The sequence below is a fragment of the Rhipicephalus microplus genome, chromosome X, assembly GCF_043290135.1.
Source record: "Rhipicephalus microplus isolate Deutch F79 chromosome X, USDA_Rmic, whole genome shotgun sequence".
NCBI classification, from domain to species: Eukaryota; Metazoa; Arthropoda; class Arachnida; order Ixodida; family Ixodidae; genus Rhipicephalus; species Rhipicephalus microplus.
Genome location: NC_134710.1, coordinates 280,739,080 through 280,754,527, shown reverse-complemented (window position 1 = coordinate 280,754,527; position 15,448 = coordinate 280,739,080). Strand labels below are relative to the sequence as shown.

Below are 15,448 nucleotides of genomic sequence, written 5' to 3'. Positions count from 1 at the left end.
CAAACGAACGTGCCAGCAGTCAACCGATTTTATTGAAGACGGGACTTCAGGCTTATATATCTATAAGCAGCGTAGGCACCATGTTCAAAGATTAATGGAACGTTGATAAGGGAAATATACAACGCTGCTTTGATGCCTTCAGCTTGCTACACTCCATCAAACCTTGTAATCTTGTGCCTATGCAGCTTGTGATTGTATGTACATGCCGGAAGGATTGTTACGAAGTTAGGGCTTCGTTTTATTTGTTAGAAAAAGACAGGCTTGGGCGGAAGGCGCAAAGTAGTCAGAGCAAAAGCTATAAGAGCGGCCTTCAAGAGTCTTTTCTAAACCCTAGTTGGGGAAACACTGCACGCACACTTCCTTGGTTTCATGAATGGCATTAATATTGTCACGGGGTCGTGACGTGGCCGAAGACAGGAGACTTCGTTTTGGGATTTAACTGTTTATTTGGGCGAACCTGTGCCCGGTAAACGGAAAGTCCAATTACAGCAGCAGTCTCGCACAGATAGCAGTCTCGGACTGATAGCGGCGAACGGAGCGTCGGCCTTCGATCAACTACTGACAAGCGGCGAAGCGCGTCGGCATTTATACTCCCGCCGTCGAATGTTCTAGCGCTACCGCTGGCGGCGGCGTACGTTCCAGAACAATCTGTACCATTCGCACAGTGGGTGTGATCTTATCGAAATGATCTACTACAGTCCGGAACCTTCTGGAAAACTGCAGGCGCGGTTTGCGCTGAGAATCGTGTGGTGTTTTGGGACGATAACGAAAACTTGGAAAATGGAACGTGGCATTGCCCCCCTCTGGAAAAAGGCATCGTCTCGATGCTTTAACTAAAGATGAAGGTACAATAATAATGCAAGAAAGTACAATGAATAAATTACGATGAAACAGTAATACAAAAAAAACACTGTTTCAGTTTGTTAACGCGCATGAAACGGCTTGAGGCGTGCGACATGGACGACTTCAGGTCGCGATCGGCGTCGTTGAGAGTTTGTGATGCCGTCGGGGACAACCTCGTAATCAAGTGGGCCGAGACGTCGAACCACCCTGTACGGTCCGAAGTACCGTCGCAGAAGCTTTTCACTTAGTCCACGTCGGCGTATCGGCGTCCACACCCAAACACGTTCACCGGGCTGGTATTCCACGAAGCCTCGTCGAAGGTTGTAACGGTGGCTGTCGGTCGTCTGTTGATTCTTGATACGGAGCCGCGCAAGTTGTCGGGCTTCTTCGGCGCGATGAAGGTACTCGCTCACATCGAGGTTTTCTTCGTCGGTGACGTTGGGTAACATGGCATCGAGCGTCGTTGTCGGGCTCCTTCCGTAGACCAATTTGTATGGAGATATTTGCGTCGTCTCCTGCACCGCCGTGTTGTATGCGAAGGTCACATACGGAAGAATGACGTCCCACGTCTTGTGTTCGACATCGACGTACATTGACAGCATGTCGGCGATTGTCTTGTTAAGCCGCTCGGTGAGGCCGTTGGTCTGTGGGTGGTACGCTGTCGTCCGGCGGTGGTTTGTTTGGCTGTATGCCAAGATCGCTTGAGTTAAGTCGGCAGTAAATGCCGTTCCTCTGTCGGTGATAAGGACCTCCGGGGCGCCGTGACGTAGGACGATATTTTCGACGAAGAACTTAGCTACCTCGGATGCACTGCCTTTTGGCAGGGCTTTTGTCTCGGCGTAGTGGGTGAGGTAGTCGGTAGCTACCACGATCCACTTGTTTCCGAAAGCCGACGTCGGGAACGGCCCCAGTAGGTCCATACCAATCTGCTGGAAAGGTCGGCAAGGTGGATCTATTGGCTGCAGAAGTCCCGCTGGCCTTGTCGGCGGTGTCTTGCGTCGCTGACAGTCCCGGCATGTCCTTACATAACGAGTGACGTCGGTGGTAAGACGCGGCCAGTAGTACCTTTCTTGTATCCTCGGGAGCGTGCGAGAAACACCGAGGTGCCCTGCCGTCGGATCGTCGTGCAGGGCCTGCAGGAGTTCTGGTCGCAGAGCTGAAGGCACCACAAGGAGGTACTTAGCCCGAAGCGGTGAAAAGTTTTTCTTTTGTAGAAGACCGTTTCGTAAAAAAACGACGCAAGTGCGCGCTTGAATACCTTCGGGACTTCGGCGGTCCTGCCTTCGAGGTATTCTATTAGGGCCTTAAGTTCCGGGTCGGCCCGCTGTCGTTCAGCGAAGTCGTCGGTAGTGATCGTTCCCAAGAAGTAGTCGTCATCCGGGTCGTCCGGTAGCGGTTGGTCGACAGGCGCACGAGAGAGACAGTCGGCGTCGGAGTGTTTTTTGCCGGACTTGTAAATGACAGTAATGTCATATTCTTGAAGTCTCAGGCTCCATCGTGCAAGGCGACCTGAAGGGTCCTTCAAAGTGGCTAGCCAACACAAGGCGTGGTGGTCACTCACAACTTTGAAGGGCCTGCCGTAGAGGTATGGGCGAAATTTCGACGTAGCCCACATGATGGCGAGGCACTCCTTTTCTGTTGTGGAATAAGTTGCTTCTGCTTTGGATAGCGATCGGCTGGCGTAACTAATAACCCTTTCAAGTCCGTCAGCCCTCTGCACAAGAACGGTGCCAAGACCTACGCTGCTTGCGTCCGTATGTATTTCTGTCTCGGCGGATTCGTCCAAATGGGCAAGTAACGGAGGCGTCTGGAGGCGATGTTTAAGCTCCTGGAAAGCGTGTTCCTGTGGCGTTTCCCACTTGAACTCCACGTCGGCCTTGGTAAGGTTAGTGAGAGGATCGGCGATGCGGGCGAAATTTTTCACGAACCGCCTATAATAGGCGCACAGGCCCAGAAATCGGCGCACGGCTTTCTCGTCAGTGGGCGGCGGGAAGTCGGCGATGGCGGCTGTTTTCCGTGGATCAGGACGAACTCCAGACTTGCTGATAACGTGCCCCAGAAACAAGAGCTCTTCATACGCAAATCTGCACTTTTCTGGCTTCAGTGTGAGTCCGGAAGTCTTGATGGCTTGAAGTACAGCTTCAAGGCGCCGAAGATGCTCGACGAAACTCGAGGAAAACACGACGACGTCGTCCAAGTACACAAGGCAAGTCTGCCACTTCAATCCTGCCAGTACTGCATCCATAACGCGTTGAAAAGTTGCAGGCGCTGAGCAAAGGCCGAAGGGCATCACCTTAAACTCGAAGAGGCCGTCCGGTGTTATAAACGCCGTCTTCTCTCGGTCTCTTTCGTCGACTTCGATTGGCCAATAGCCAGTCTTAAGGTCCATTGACGAAAAGTACTTGGCGTTATGGAGCCGATCAAGTGCGTCGTCTATTCGTGGGAGAGGATACACGTCCTTTCTTGTGATTTTGTTCAGGCGGCGATAATCGACGCAGAAACGTAGGGTCCCATCCTTTTTCTTCACTAACACCACGGGGGATGCCCATGGGCTCTTGGACGGCTGGATAATGTCATCCCGCAGCATTTCATCAACTTGTCTCTTTATGGCCTCATGTTCTCGCGTCGAAACCCTGTACGGACTCTGACGGAGTGGTCTGGCATTTTCTTCGGTTATGATGCGATGTTTTGTGATTGGGGTCTGCCGAATTTTCGATGACGACGAAAAGCAATCTTCGTATTGCAGGAGCAGGGCCTTGAGCTGTTCTTGCTTACCGTTCGGAAGTCTGGGATTGACGTCGAAAGCTATGGGAGGGGCTTCGTTCCTCTGAGCAGGTGCCGCAGAATCGGCGAGGGCGAAAGCACTGGCGGCTTCGACAATTTCTTCGATGTATGCGACCGTTGTTCCTTTGTTCACATGTTTGTACTCATTGCTGAAATTCGTGAGCATAACCGTTGCTTTGCCTCCCCGCAGCTCTGCAATTCCTCTTGCGACGCAAATATTTCGGGTGACCAACAGATGCTGACTGCCTTCAACGACGCCTTTGAAGTCAGGTGACATCTGGTGGAGGTGCTGCTTCGTTCATGTACCGCACGCCCCCGTCAAGCCGTGTACCCAGCACCTCCACCAGATGTCAAGGGTCGTGACGTGGCCGAAGACAGGAGACTTCGTTTTGGGATTTAACTGTTTATTTGGGCGAACCTGTGCCCGGTAAACGGAAAGTCCAATTACAGCAGCAGTCTCGCACAGATAGCAGTCTCGGACTGATAGCGGCGAACGGAGCGTCGGCCTTCGATCAACTACTGACAAGCGGCGAAGCGCGTCGGCATTTATACTCCCGCCGTCGAATGTTCTAGCGCTACCGCTGGCGGCGGCGTACGTTCCAGATCAATCTGTACCATTCGCACAGTGGGCGTGATCTTATCGAAATGATCTACTACAGTCCGGAACCCTCTCGAAAACTGCAGGCGCGGTTTGCGCTGAGAATTGTGTGGTGTTTTGGGACGATAACAAAAGCTTGGAAAATGGAACGTGGCAATATTAATAATTTCTGGGTTGTATAGCAGCCTTTGTGGTCAAGATTTTTGTCATTTCTATGAAGCATTGTATCTGCTAAGCACTTTCAAATAATTTTGCGAAAACATTCATACAGGGGCTGACGACAATGAGCAATTATAAATTCCTCATTGTCGACAATGAAGAAAAGACCTATATAGTGCTCTACTAGATGTGCTCTTTCCGTCCTCATTTTACTGCTCACTATATATTGCGCTTTCTGGTCATGACACACTATTACGTGTAACGAAGATGCCTTATTCACCAATAAACAATACATTTTTAAAAAGTGCATACAGAAACAATACCTGTAAAAATTTGGTAAAGCGCCAAAGGGATATTTGTATTACCTGCTGCCTCTGCAAATTTCCGGAAAGACTAGAACATTGCTTTCACAGTTGAAAGGACGCCATCTTTTTCTGGGATGTCCTTCAAATGGCTTTATAAACGTCTCTATTTAAATTCTCATAGCATCCGTTATCTCGTACCACCCAAATGAATTGACATGCGAGTTGATATGCCATTGTTAATGGGCATGCATAGTTTATGAAAATCTTGCATGTTGTATAGGTATGTGGAACCAGTTGTGTCCTCGCGATGCCACCTTATGCAAAAAACTGTGTGGCTAAGGGACTTCTATGACCAACTGCAGTTTCAGCCGAACTGGTATGCTGAGTTCATGAAGTGAGCTACTAAAATAACCCTTAAACATTCTCTTGGGCTATATTTACATTTTAACGTTCATTTTACATTTGTCGACATGACCCTATGTGTTTTGTACGTTATGTATGTAAGTGAGCCACTTTTGTAGTAATACCATTTAAGAAAAAAAACGGCACGTCTTAGTGGTAGAATACGGGGCTGGCACGCAGCGGACCTAGATTCGAGCTCTATTGTAACCTTGGTACTACGTTATTTCATTGATTTCGCGATAATGGATAACACCGGCCTTTCTACGGTGGGTGCCTTTTTCACCTTTATGAGTGTGTGCAGCTCCGACCAGGCAACAGCACAGCTAACCCTAACGCGGTAAGCCTAACCTCGACGAGGCAGCGCAGGTAGGCCTAGGCCTAACCCTGCGACCGCGGGCGCCTTAGCCCAAGAGGGAGATCGTGGAGGGAGAAGAAATCTCTCAGGACGAAGCAAGCAGCCCCAGCTGGCAGACGGCATATGGCCGCAAGAACAGCAAGGGAATGAGAACGGCGACTACTACCCGCGAACGCACACCAACGCGTGGCAGACGAAAGGGCGGTGGCCGCACCACCACCCCACGGAACGCGTACCAACGCATTGTCGCCACCTCGAGGCTCCCTCAACTTCCGGGGGACACGTATCGCATCATCGTAAGACCAAGGGACGGTCTGAATGTGACCAAGGTCAGTCAAATACGTTTTGAGCAAGCCCTGGCCATGGCGGCGGCCCTGGCTCCAGCCGAAATGGAAGAGGACATCATTTGTCCCAATCGCACTCAAAACAATTATGTGGTGTGTACTCCTCATGAGAAGAATGCGTGCGCGTACGTAAAGGCGCAGGAAGTTCGATTGGGCAATTGCACGTACCGCGTCTCTGTGTACCTGGCTCCCCCCGATAACATGTGCGAATGTGTCATAAGGGGTGTCGACGTGGATATCAGCGAGGCTCAGCTCGGAGCACTAATTGTGAACCACCGCAACCCAGGAGCCATCGAGGTCAAAAGAATTAAGAACACCACAGCTGTGGTAGTATTGTTCAAGGGTATGAAGGTGCCCAATTATGTGTCCTGTGGCGCGAGCATGTTTCGCTGCACACTATACAGGAGACACACGGAGGTCTGCTACGGCTGCGGAGGTTTGGGACACCGTGCTGACGTTTGCCCTAATCCAAACAGCAAGTGGTGCCGCACGTGCGGACAGAAATCACCAACGGAGGATCATCATTGCACTCCAAAGTGTTAGTTATGCGGAGATCCACATCCAACTGCAGCCAGAGCATGCAAAGACAGATTTCAAGTCCCCTACATCGTCAGAAGGAGACGACGCCAACGCCACCGGCGCTCCGAGAAGAAGCAGATGGCCCTAGGAATGCAGTCCCGTGACTCCAGCGTCTCACCTAGCGTCTCCGGCACACCCCGGAGAGGCCACTCTGTCATGCCAGCTGCGCAGCGGTGCAACAGCCGCTCGCGTTCCAGAGGGTGTTCGGCGTCTAGAAAGAGAATCTAGGAGGAACTCACATGGGCAGATCGAGTCAAGGAGGAGATGCCCAAGCCCAAAAAGTTAACGCGGTCGGCATCACCGGAGCATCCTGAAAAGAGTGACATTGAACAGTTACGTCAGGAGATTGCTAGTCTCAAAGGAGAGCTACGCAAGCAGACAGCTGCGCAGGCCATTTCCAGCAGAGTCGAGGGCGCGAACGTGGCGGATAACGCCGTGCATAAAAGCACGCAGGAACCCAAAGTCGAGGTCAACTAGGCCAAGCGTAAAGCTCCACCTCCAAAGGATGAGAGCGACTCGGAGATGCAAGTGGAAAGCTCGCAGAACAAGATGCTAGAAGAGTTACTTAGGATTTCCAAAGAAAACCAGTTAAGCATTAATCAACTCGCGCTGCGCATGGGAGCACTTGAGAGTAAAGAGGAGACATAGAAATTGAAGTAGTCGCACTTGAGGATAAAATGGCTATTAAGACCAGGCCAAAGCTTCGTACACAAGCTGCAGGTAATGATGATGCGGGGGCGACCCCGTAGGGTCAATATAACTAAAACTAGCAAAATGGCGGGCACTCAAAATAATCTAGTAATTTGGCATTGGAATTGCGCTAGCTTTCAAAGGCGCAAGACTTCACTGCCACAGTGAGTTACGGCTCAGGCAGAAAGGCCCCAGGTAATTTTGCTACAGGAAACAATGTGCGACACACCAACCTTAGCTGGTTACAAATCGGTGGCGGCAAGGGGGGAGTCCAAGAAAGGTATAGCTACGCTTGTGAGCAAAAAGCTCGCATTTGTTGTACATGACATTCAGCCAGGTCGTGGCAGAATGGAGGCGCTTTTCATTGAGGTTATTCCTAACAGGTGGCTTAAACAAAGCGTGTTCATTCTAAATGTTTACAGCCCACCATCCGATCAGAGACAGTCCTTCCACTCCCTGTTTACGAAGGCCGCTACACTCGCTAGACAGTCACCGTTAGTAATCGCGGGAGACTCCAACGCCCCACATAACGCATGGGGGTACATCAGGCAAACGGCTAAGGGCATAAATCTAGCGCGGGCAGTCGATGACCTAACGCTAACAGTCATCACCGATCTCCGGTTTTTCACGAGACTGGGCACGTCGGTGGCTAAAGACACAACCTCCGATCTCGCGTTTATGAAAAATTTACAGCAAACAACCTGGAATAACAATCAAGAAAACCTGGGCAGCAATCACTTCATCATTAGTGTTACCATTCAGGTCAGAGCCCCCCCCCCCAGGCCTAGGAAATTAAAGTGACGGACTGGGATGCTTTTCGAAAGCTTAGCAACGACGACACGGGCGGATATGACAGCTTCAGCGAACTCATTCAGACACTCAGAGCAGACGTTGAAAAGGCCACAAAAACTATTCAAACCGAGCTCGATTTTCCCAGGATGGATCCGCACATCGCATATCTCTTGGAAGCCAAAGCCTCCATTTTGAGGCGATGGAAAACACAGAGGCTTAACCGACGGCTACGAAAGAGGGTTGCGGAACTTATTAGGGAGATCGAACAGTACTGCACCGAGTTAGCTCGGCTACAATGGGTTGAGATCTGTTCAGCAGTCGATGGACGCATGCGTACAAGGGGGAAATGGAATCTTCTTAAACACATGCTAGATGACATGCAGGCCAAAGGCAATCAAAGACAGACACTGTGCCACCTGATTCACAAGCACAGACAAGAGGTTGGAACGGAAGAAACGCTCTTAGACGAGGTAGCGAATAGATATCTCCCGCTAGGGGCAGAATGCGCAGAAGGGTATCCTGAAATAGAATGTGACACGGTAAAAGAGCTCGATGGCCCCTTCACGGAGTCTGAAATGAGGGCTGTCCTTCACAACTTGAATAGCAGGTCAGCCTCCGGACCAGACGGCATCTCAAACAGACTGTTAAGGAACCTGGATGACAAATAAATTGAGATGCTAACGAAAAAGGTCGACAAGACTTGGGAGAGTAGAAGCGTGCCGGCAGAGTGGAAAGCGGCCTCGATTGTGCTTATTCCGAAACCGTGTAAGCCCTTAAATCTTGACAGCCTAAGGCCGATATCGCTAACCTCGTGTGTAGGCAAGGTAGCGGAACATGCGATCCTCAATAGGATCTCGAACTACATAGAACGCAAGGAACTATTCCCACACAACAAGATCGGCTCAGGCCTGGCCTTTCCACACAAGATGTAATGGTACTTCCTAAGAAACACATTTTTGATAACAGCACTAGGAATGTTAGGGGGATCTTAGCCCTTGACCTGACCAAGGCCTTTGACACCGCATCTCATCGCTTTGTCTTGCAGGCCATGAGCAGCCTAGGTCTGGGAGCAAAGTTTCAGGCCTTGGTTAGGTCATTCCTGATGAATAGAACGGCTACCATAAGGATCGCTCAACACAAGTCAGACGAGTTCGCCTTAGGAGCCAGAGGCACTCCCCAAGGGGCGGTCATCTCCCCCTTGTTGTTCAATATAGTCATGAAGGGCTTATCGGAGAGGCTCAGATCCCTGCCCAATATAGGCCACTCGCTTTACGCGGACGATATCACGGTCTGGTGCCCGGGAGGATCACTCGCACAAGTAGAAAACGTGCTGTAATCAGCCCTAGACGAAACGGAGTTCTACCTAGAAGGCACAGGCCTCCAACTCTCTCCAAACAAATCAGAGCTGTTACTGTACAGGCCAGCCAGGCAAGGCGTTAGGAGACTTCCACACCTCGACCGAATTCCCATCTCCATTTCTGCAAGAAATGGACAGCGCATTACACGAGTAGATGCAATCAGAATCCTAGGACTACTGATTGACGCGAGAGGGTGTAACGCCAAAACCCTGACGCACATCACGGCCAAAACCGAAAGCATGCTTAGACTTGTTGCTAGAGTATCTGGACGCAGAAAGGGACTAAGTGAAGCCAACCTACTTCGGATCCATCATGCCTTCCTAATGAGCCACATTAATTATGTAGCATCGGTGCTTACCTGGACTAGAACGGAAAAAAATAAGCTAGACACTCTCATCCGTAAGAGCATGAAAAAGGTGCTAGCGTTACAAGTAACCACATGCTCTGACAAATTAAGACAACGCGGTATGCAGAAGGAGACTGATGAAGTGATCGAAACGCAGGTCACCGCCCGGGTGGTCATGCTCTCGTAAACCAGGACAGGAAGACGCATCCTGGACAAGGCTGGCATGGCTCCCAAAATGCTTGCTGAACGGGAAATCACCTTATCCCGGGAGGTCCGGGAAACCTTTGTGGTCAACCCATTCCCTCAGAATATGCACCCGCAATACAATGTAGGGAAGCGAAAAGCCCGAGCATGGGCGATATTACACAACGCCGCCGAGAATAGAGAATCGACTGTCTTTGTCGGCGCGGCTCAGTACGGCAAGTCTAGCACATTCGCGCTGGCAGTCATTGACGGCAACGGGGAATTACGCTCCTCAGCCTCGGTCAGGTTAGCTACGAGCGCAGTTGCAGAACAGGTCGCCATAGCCCTGGCCATGACCGACCGCTCACAAACCACCGTGTTAACAGACTCTCGAGCAGCCATCAAAGCATTTGAGTCGGGTAACATAGCGCGGTAGGCTGCCTCCATTCTAGAGTGCGGACGTTCATCAGCACGTACCTAACCTCAACGAGCTTGCCCATGACCGTGCGCGAGATCTAAAGCGCCGCGGCGGCATAGAGGCCTTATGGGGTCAGCATGAAATTCAGCATAACGATCCACTCCTTACGTTTAATGAAATGACATCTCACTATCAGCCAAGTAGAAGAGAATATCCTCTTCCTCACCCGAAGTTAGATAGGTCTCAGTCAATTACACTTAGAATGCTCCAGACGGGTTAGTTCCCCTCGCGGGGCCTTCTTAGTCATATCTCCACAGACGTTGACTCAAGTTGTCCGGAATGTAATGAAATTTATTGTTCCTAAGCGCACATGCTTTGGCAATGCCCCGCGTTACCTAATGGCCCTATATTCAGCGAAGCCGACTGGGAAGAAGCACTTCGGAGCCCATCGCTTAAAGCACAAATCCAGGCAATCCAGAGGGCCCAAGAAAGGGCGGAACATCACGGTGTCCCAGTCCCGACTTGGACGCGGCAAGCGGCTTCCGCGGGTCCCCGATAGGGGTTCCCGCGAAAGCTCCTCAGGATCAAATGAAGTTCATTGTCTGTCTGTCTGTCTGGCACATCACTTAGTTTTAACGGTCGCACTGGGCATTGACTTTAAAAGGTTACACACTGCCTATTTTGACAGCTCGGAATTATTTTCATCAATTGTAACCTTAAGGAAACTGCTTTTGTAGAAACCGATCATTTCACTCCACTCCACGAGCAACTATTACCGAAGGAAATTTATACTAGTACGGGATTTGACTACAGTGAAACTTCGCTACAACGAATGCCGCTTCAACTATAATTCTGCTTGCGCGAAAATTCACGATTCCCCTTGAGCAGTCATTAGGAGTCAATGCAGAAGTATTGTCGCCACAATGGTGGAAAGGGTATCAATAAGTCTGTATACTTCATGAAAAGGCAAGAAAGTTTGAGACAGCCGGATGGCTTTTCGTTCGCTAAGAAATGTTTATCATTTACTAACACATAAAGCTGGCGCTTTTGGTTGTACTCATCTCCCGGTTCTAAATAAAATCATCATCATCATCATCATCATCATCATGATCGTCAGCCTGACTACGTCCACTGCAGGACAAAGGGCTCTCCCATGTTTCGCCAGTTAACCCGGTCCTGTACTTGCTGCTGCCAATTTATACCCACAAACTTCTTAATCTCACCTGTCCACCTAACCTTCTGTCTCCCTCTTACCCACTTTCCTTCTCTGGGAATCCAGTTAGTTACCCTTAACGACCTGCGGTTATCCTGTCTACGCGCTACATGTCCGGCTAAACGGAATACCTCTTCTTTTATTTCTCCAGGAAGCCGAGGCGAAATCCGGCATGCACAATGGCGGATCATGTGCAGAACAACGCATGCGAACGGCAAGTCGTGCAGCACCGCTATGAGGCTGACCTCTGCACCGCCGGAGGTACTGCGGCTCACCAGAGCCAAATGGTTTTTTTTCACTGTAGCTAGGACACTTACCTCTGCATGGCGATATGTGAATGCTGTTCTCTCGTCCATTGTCGCGGCGAGCGCCATGCGCTTCAACACCATCGGCTGCGCGGTCACTTCGCCAACTGGGGGCAAGAAGGTTTTGGGCCTTTATTTGTCAAAGGGTGCCTCACCAAGGCCTAGATTGGTTTAGGACGTACTTCGTGTGCGCTGCGAGCTCTAATTTATGTTACAATTCACGAGAAGATCATGCCTTGTAACGGCAACTTCGCACGGATATAACTGCAGCGATGTTGTTTTGTTCTTTTATGTATTAATTCAGATGATTTGTGTCATTATGAAATTTGTGTGATTGAATAAAAGCTGTTTAGAGTTAAAATTTGTTGGCTCACTTGCATACTGACTGTTAGCGTGCGATGGTAAAGCTCTAACTAAAGCCACTGCTCTACTTTTAGTAGGCTTGAAACTCGTCTGGTTGTACAGTTTCATTCTCTAATACACACTATAGGATAAGATATTTTTTGCGAATTAGTAAACAATCACGTAAACTGCTGAGTCGTGCATTTTGCTAACTGATAAAAATAAGTCGTCGTGTCATCTGTGGGTGCTTAAAGCCAGCATACGAAGTTTCCAAAATTTCCATTGAGCGAACGCTTCGAAAACACGAAAAGAAATCTTTTTTTAAATTTCTGACCTTACACTCCAAGATTTCGGCGTGAAAATAGGGCCAGACAAAATGTATCATGCAATTCTCATTCCTGGTATTTTTTAAAGTTTATTGAACTACGTGACATGTGTGTACGTGCACACTATACCCTTAGTTTGGTTTGAATGAAAAAAATCACAGTATATCCACGGAATAAGTGAGGATGAGCGGGGCGAAGCGGCCTTCAGCCTCTCCCTCCGTTCGTTCTTGCTTCCGTGCGTCCGTACACCAGTGCGTGCGTCCTTCCACCCTTCCGCCCTTGCGTACGTCCACCCGTCTGTTCGTCCATTCATGCGTCCGTCCATCCGTCCTTCCGTCTGCTTGTCTGTGCATCTATCCATGCATCCGTCTGTGCGTCCATCTAGTGAACACTCCAAGTACCGCCATCTCGCAGCGCGTATGTGCCAAGCGTGTCACGCTGACGGACAGGGAAAATTGCTCGACCCTAAGGAGCTTCGACCTGAATATGCGGCCTTTCAAAGCTTATCTGAAAGCTTAGTTTAGAAAACAGTGAAATTATAGGTTCTGGTGGCAGTGGAATGTGACAATTTAAAAAGAAATAAAAACAAGAACACAGATGTTTTAACGTGTCTATAACATCAGTATATACGTGTAAAAATCAAAGTATTGCTGTAACTGAAGAAAAAATTACTTTCTTTAAATAAATACATGCATTAGATCAAGCAGCACGATTTGCGAAGTTATGGGAAATCTTTCTTATATAAAGTCTTCATTATTATAAAGCTGGATAATATTTTATAAAACCACTCAATTATTGGCCAATCTTCCACAGTGCGTATGCGCCACGGACAATAGGTGAACAAGGAGAAGAACAAAATGTCGCTCGTGAGAGAAGAATATGATCACGACCGTAAAAAACAAAGAAATGCTCACAGTGAAGCAAAGAATAAATGATTCACACTACCTAACCAACACAAAATCACACAACATTCATAAACAACACACAATGTGGAAACGTAGGTGGCTACACTGAAACACGATTCCCTGGTTGGTAACGGCAAAAAGTTAGAAGCTGTACTAGCTGCTGACTATCAAAGGTATGCCGCGAGAGTGGTAAAATACTTGAACTGGTATAGCGCATTACGGTAAAAGAATATTGGCCGAGCAGTACGAAAAATACATTTTGATCTTTCCCTTCGGTATATCGCCACACGGGACACGAGTTGTTGGTATAAAAAAGTCTGCACGCAGTTTTTCGAAAATTATTTGATTCGCGACATCTAAGAAGAGGTCTTGGCACACCGGTGGGGAAAACAACAGCATTTAGTTGTTTTAATTGGCTGACTGATTGATTAATTGATTTACGTTTTTACCTTGACGCTTTCGCCACGGTGGATCGGTCATGAAACGAGTAGTGCCTGGCTAATAAAACAACTTGTTCATAATGTCAAAATATTTACAGTAGATAGTTTTAAAATACCTTGTTGGATAACTCAAGAGAAAAGAAGAAGCAAAAGAAAAAAGACTCACAGTTTCAATACCACTCGCAAAACGTGTTTTTCCTGTTTATATTTTCTATTTTCATTACATAACACGTGCATCATTGTCGCTTCGTCTTTTATGCTTCGTGGCCGCAAGTACGTTGAAATATGAAAGCGACAACAACAAAAATGGAAGCTATAAAATGCAGGCCATTTTTTAATATTTTGTTTCAAATTGTTTTCTTTATGCCATTCCTTGTTGACGTTGCACAATTTATTCATTTAGTATATATAAAACAAAAACTCTTTTGAGCTTCCTCTTCGCCCTTTTAGTCCAAGTCACACTGCCAATGGATTCATGACCAATCCCCTGTGGTGGGTTAAGCCCACTTGGGTCTAACAAACAAAGAAATCAAGCAATCTCCAAGAGTGGGTATGCGCCATATTCTGTAAGGCTCAAATAAACAAACAAATAGATCCCCGCCCTCACGAGCTTGTACGAGCGGCACGTGCGGCTGTTGCTTTGGAATGCGTTTCCTGTCTTCGTGGAAGCAAACCGCGTTGGTCTATTACCAGAAATGAGCCTCAGTCCACCAAGCGACAGCGCAACTCGCTACCTCTTCGGTGGCAGCGGGTGCGCTTGCTTGACACAGTCACCAACTTACAAGAATCACATCCCGATGTCGTTGGACGTAGAATCAGCGTACACCAAAGACGAAGCGTGTAGCGTGTCCGGTGACTCTGCCATTCAGGACAACCACCCAACCAGCCGGGTCCATGTGGCGAAACGCTGGAACAGCGCCGGTGCACCTTGTTGCCACGACTGGGACGAACCCTGGGTGAGACTGTTCCCGAGAGCCGAGTGCGACCGGCACCTCGAGACTAGCGTCATGCAATTAGCACTGACCATGAAGGGAACCCGCCACAAGGCAGCGTTCGTGTCAAGTTACAGTGGATGGCTGCGTATAAGCAGGTGCATGTCATCTTGCTATAATCCTTGATATAACGCTGCAGCAACGAGTTAAGGAACTGAGTGAATTATTTTATTTGCGATTGAAAGATATTCTACCCTTTCTGTCTCCAGATAGAATAATATTTCCTTGTAAATATTTAACGAACCTCAACGAAGCAGAAAGCTAATCACTGAACGTGTATCGCAAGCCGACAAGTTAACGTAAATAGCAAAGTTCGGTGGTTGTATCTTCCATTTCTTCTATGAATGCTGTTAATGATAACGCAAGAATTGTAGCCGATAATTGATCTATCTTAGCTGTATCTATAACCGTGTACCGCACAAAATTAAAAGCTAATTTTTGGGGTCTCAACTATTTCAAAAAATGGGTTTTACAATAATGATTAACGACAGCTTTAGGCTTAAGGTTTAGTATGGTCGCTATTAGGTATCTTGAAGAGAAACACCAGTTCTTCGAAATAAGTAGAGAAACGTCGCAGTGTGTTCACTCTTCAAACCGTCTCTTTCGAAGTGTTTCTTTATTCGATAGTTTACTTAAACCATAGCTGCACCTATGAACCGATAAACTGCTGGTTTTTCTTCCTCAATAACTAAAATCATTACTGAAAGGGCCCATAATTTAGTATGTGCGACAAAATACTTCAAAATGAAGGCCGTAAAATTTGCCTGTA

At 48.3% G+C, this 15,448-nt stretch overlaps 1 protein-coding gene across 2 annotated transcripts in view; it reads left to right on the top strand.

Moving 5' to 3' along the window:
* The window catches only part of LOC119167908 (uncharacterized), an 82,126-nt gene that overhangs the window by 58,479 nt on the left and 8,199 nt on the right, over positions 1–15,448 (top strand). For both annotated transcript variants that reach the window (XM_075879240.1, XM_075879239.1), the window contains 2 exons: positions 11,521–11,630; positions 14,557–14,777. In XM_075879240.1, the coding sequence (XP_075735355.1) occupies positions 11,559–11,630; positions 14,557–14,777 (293 nt within the window). In that variant the 5' untranslated portion in view covers positions 11,521–11,558. The remainder of the gene's footprint in view (positions 1–11,520; positions 11,631–14,556; positions 14,778–15,448) is intronic.